General features: G+C 36.6%; 1 protein-coding gene across 1 annotated transcript in view; it reads left to right on the top strand.

Moving 5' to 3' along the window:
- Positions 1–1,734, top strand: part of LOC109236727 (probable strigolactone esterase DAD2) — a 3,246-nt gene extending 1,512 nt beyond the window's left edge. The window contains exon 2 of the mRNA XM_019402933.1: positions 316–1,734. Within this exon, the coding sequence (XP_019258478.1) occupies positions 316–748 (433 nt within the window). The 3' untranslated portion in view covers positions 749–1,734. The remainder of the gene's footprint in view (positions 1–315) is intronic.
- The last annotated feature ends 2,893 nt before the right edge of the window (positions 1,735–4,627 follow it).

Here is a 4,627-nt window from a genome sequence, read left to right as displayed (position 1 = left end):
ATATATATGTAGAAATAGGAGCTAAGTTATGCGAATTTGGCCACTCAGAAATGGGAATATTTAACGTAGTCTTTTTGTTTATTGTTTTCTTTTTACTTTTGCTCAATTCCCAAAAAAGTTAAGAGCGCTTTTGTCAAACTAACTTATCTTATCCTCCTAACCTAAGGCTGTTTGACAAAATTCATGGATTTTGCTTAGGAATGTTATGATCACTCAATTGACTTTTCATGTTAAAGAATCCTTATCTGAACTAAAAAGAGATCTCTTTTTCTTTTTATCTCCACCAAATCTTTAATAAAATACTACTCTTATTAGGTTCTTGAATGATGAAGACTACCACGGTGGATTTGAACAAGGAGAAATAGAGAAAGTATTTTCAGCAATGGAGGCAAATTACGAGGCATGGGTTAATGGTTTTGCTCCGTTAGCTGTCGGAGCAGATGTTCCGGCGGCCGTACGAGAATTTAGCAGGACATTGTTTAATATGAGACCAGACATAACATTGTTTGTGTCAAGGACAGTGTTTAATAGTGACATGAGGGGAGTTTTAGGCCTTGTGAAAGTTCCATGCCATATATTTCAGACAGCAAGGGACCATTCTGTACCTGCATCAGTGGCTACGTACCTAAAGAACCACCTAGGTGGTCGGAATACAGTGCATTGGTTGAATATTGAAGGTCATTTGCCCCACCTTAGTGCCCCTACTTTATTGGCTCAAGAGCTTAGAAGAGCTCTTTCTCATAGGTGAATCTATTTCTACGTTGGTCGGACTTTTCAGAAATGTTGTTGCTCTCGTATTAGATCCTCCAAAAATGTACTATTTTAAAGGATTTGACATGCACCTGATAGTATTTCTGAAAAGTTCGAGCAATATAGATCTATCCCCACCTCCACCTCACCCCAACCCCGACACACAACCAAATTAAAAGAAAAAAAATAACCGTGGTTTTTTTAGTTTTTGAATCTTCATACACTACGTGGATTTGAGGAAAATTTTGGATTTTTACCAAATACGATGTTGAGAGCATTCAAGAATAATAGTCCTTACAAAAAATGTGAAACACACAAACTATGCACAAGTTTTGTGAGTTTTCTTTTTGTGCATTGGGAGTTACTTAAAATGTGCTTAAAGATTTTTGTCCCTCAAAATTTTTGTTGTAAAGACTTATTTTTACTTTTATTCAAAATTTCATAGAAAAAAGAGAGGAGGTTTTGCTTTTCTTGTTCCAATTTAGTGTGAGGGAATAAGGTGAAGGAGGTGGTGACACTAGGCGAAATGGTAGGCAAGGATCCATTATTATTATTATTATGAGATATGATTAGCCAAAAAAGATAGGATAAGAATCTGCACATGAATTTCACGTGATGAGAGTCCCTCCCCACTATACCATTTCCTCTTTCATCTTTATATATTTTGGCATTTTGGGTTGTTTTTTCAACCCCACTTTTGTTTTTCTTGCAAAAGTCATGTGGTCCAAGGCAGAAGTATCTGTCCTTTTTAGAATTTTGAGATAGGCCAAAATTATGGCTCTTAGAGTACGGTAGTATATTGTTCTATTATAAAGGACCTGGCTGATCAAGATTTGAACGGATAAAATTGTACACTATTGTCATTGTTTGCCAAATCAATTTTAATATCTGATTTTTAAGCAAGTTACGTAGTGGTAGTACTTTTTTTGTAATTCAAGAAACATAGGTGTGTGAAGTGTATATACAAGATTGGTTTTGAGAGAATCTAAGCAGTATCCCACTACTCGTTTTGTTGTTCGCAATGTATCCAAAAAGTTTGTATGACCCACCAGTTAAATCCAATACAATCATTTTGAAGAGTCTTTCTACTGGATATTGTGACCCCAAAATGGCTTTCCTATTTATTTTTCTCTTTTCACCTCGTAGCCTTTTGCAAGTTGCAACTATTGATTCTTCAAATTAATAACATACAAATAATATTGTAGTACAGAGTCTTTTTCCAGAAGAGAATTGATGCTCAAAAATAAAACATAACGGTTCTTTGAAAATATTAGGTACGCAATCGAACCATTGTTCTTGTATTCTTCTGTTTCATTTGGTTTTGTTTTGTGCTTAGTGGTGTTTTTTACAAAAGTTGTTAGCAAGCGTGTGATTAGCCAATTGGATTTGGAGATTAAAAAGCACTTAAAAAACACATGAACACTCGTTTCTGGAAGTTGGCATATACTTTGTGCCTCGCCCTAACTCACCATCTTATGATATATTTTAACTATCAACGGAATTTTCTCAACAAATCTAGCAAATAGGAAAGAAATCGAGAAAACTACCCTCTATAATCGTAAAAATTGCATGGGGCGCCCTATTTGGTCGCCCCATTTTAACTTATACCCGTTTTGTTTTTCCGTTTGCATCTGTACCCATTTTTTTTTTTGTTAAAAGCGTTTTAAAAAGACAATTTTGCCCTTCAAGAGTATTGACAAAACTGTAGACTGCAGGACAAAACTTCAGCATGTTTTGGTATGAAGTTTTAGCAAATGAACTAAATAACTTAAGCATGTTTAGACTAAAGTTTTAGCAAATGAACTAAATAACTTAAGCATGTTTAGTTTGAAGTTTTAGCAAATAAACTAAATAACTTAAGCATGTTTAGTCTGAAGTTTTAGCAAATAAACTAAATAACTTAAGCATAATGAACTAAATAACTTAAGCATGTCTAGTCTAAAGTTTTAGCAAATGAACTAAATAACTTCAACATGCATTAGCAAAAACTCATTAGAAAATTACATACTGCAAGACAAAAACTTAAGCATGTTTAGTCTGTTTTCGCAAATGAACTAAATAACTTCAGCATGTTTAAACTGAAGTTTAGCAAATGAACTAAATAACTTCAGCATGCATTAGCAAAAACTCATTAGAAAATTACATACTGCAAGACAAAAGCTTAAGTATGTTTAGTCTGAAGTTCTCGCAAATGAACTAAATAACTTCAGCATGTTTAAACTGAAGTTTAGCAAATGAACTAAATAACTTCAGCATGCATTAACAAAAACTCATTAAAATATTACATATTGCAAGACAAAAACTTAAACATGTTTAGTCTGAAGTTTTTGCAAATTGTAACGACGCGACCGGTCGTTTTGAGCTCTAGCGCGTTGTTCAGCAGTTTGAGGCCATGAGCAGCTTCACTTTAGGTATTATGACTTGTACACGTGGTCGGAATTGAATTTCGGGAAGTTTAGAGTCGATTTGGAAAGAGAATTCTTATTTCGGAAGCTTTAAGTTGAAAGAATCGACTAAGATTGGATTTTTGAGTAAACAACCTCGGAATCGGTATTCGAAGGTTCTAGTAAGTTCGTAGGATGATTTTGGACTTGGGCGTATGTCCGGATCGGGTATTGGAAGACCCGGGAACATTTTGGCACCTATTGTGGAAGTTAGCATTTTGGAGGAATTTCATAAGTTTGGGTTGAAGTGAATTTCAGGGTTATCAACGTTCGTTTGGGATTCTGAGTCTGGGAATAGCTCCGTATGGTGATTCTGGAGTTGGGAGCGCGATCGGAAGTGAATTCGGAGGTCCGTAGGTCATTTTGAAGTCATTTGGCTAAAGATAGAAATTTGAAGGTTTTTGAGAAGTTTGATGTCACGACCCCAACCCTGGTCGTGATGGCACCCAACACACTGCTAGGCAAGCCCGACCAATTCCATAACTTTAACCATTTATACAACCCACGAATTACTTAACATGGATGAATTACTAAATCACAATACTGAATGTCTGAAATAAAGTTAAAACATGTGGAAAACCCAAGTAGAAATACTACTGCACAGCCCGAAGAATCCGGTGTCACAAGTCTGAGCCTCTAATATACGAGTGTCAACCTACTACATAATGTTCTGAAGAAATGCGGAATCAAAATAAATAGGATAGATGGGAAGATCAGGACTGCGGACGTCATGCAGCTACCTTGATGCTCCCGGATGTGATGCTCAACAGAGAAAAGTCTCACTCAGCCTCAGTGGGTGCACCTGAATCTGCACACAAGGTGCAGGGAGTAAAGTGAGTACTTCCAACTCAGTGAGTAATAAACATAAATAAAGACTGAGAATAAGAAATCCTGAATAAGCACAAAGTATTTCTATAAATACAGCAACTCGAACCCAGCAGCATGAAATCAATAAATCAATGAAAACGCTTAAGGAAATACCACAACAGATAAATAAGTAAATGCCAATCAAATGTGCAGTGCAACACATAAACCGGTACTCTCCAGTACCCGCTGCGGCGTGCAGCCCCCTCCATTTATTTATCGTCAACGGCGCTCACTGGGGGTGTGCAGACTCCGGGAGGGGCCCCTTACAGCCCAAGCGCAATAATAAGCCATCTCGTGGCATCAACCAGGCCCTTGGCCTCATATCAATATCAATACAGTACCGCTGCGGCGCAGAGCCCGATCCATAATCAGTCCAAAATCACATAAGCCCCTCAGGCATAAAAATATAGAAATATTCGGCCCAAACTTCCTTTGAAAATATTAATTAAGTTTCAAGTGAGAGAAAAGGTGGCTGAGTTTACAAAACGACATTAAAAACCAGGACTGAGTTCATTAGTATGTAAAAATGGTAAGAAACCAGTAATAACAATCCCTGAAGGATTAAA

Source organism: Nicotiana attenuata, unplaced genomic scaffold (assembly GCF_001879085.1).
Source record: "Nicotiana attenuata strain UT unplaced genomic scaffold, NIATTr2, whole genome shotgun sequence".
NCBI lineage: Eukaryota > Viridiplantae > Streptophyta > Magnoliopsida > Solanales > Solanaceae > Nicotiana > Nicotiana attenuata.
The sequence above is the reverse complement of the archived record's forward strand: the minus strand, read 5'-3'. Positions and strand labels throughout refer to the sequence as shown.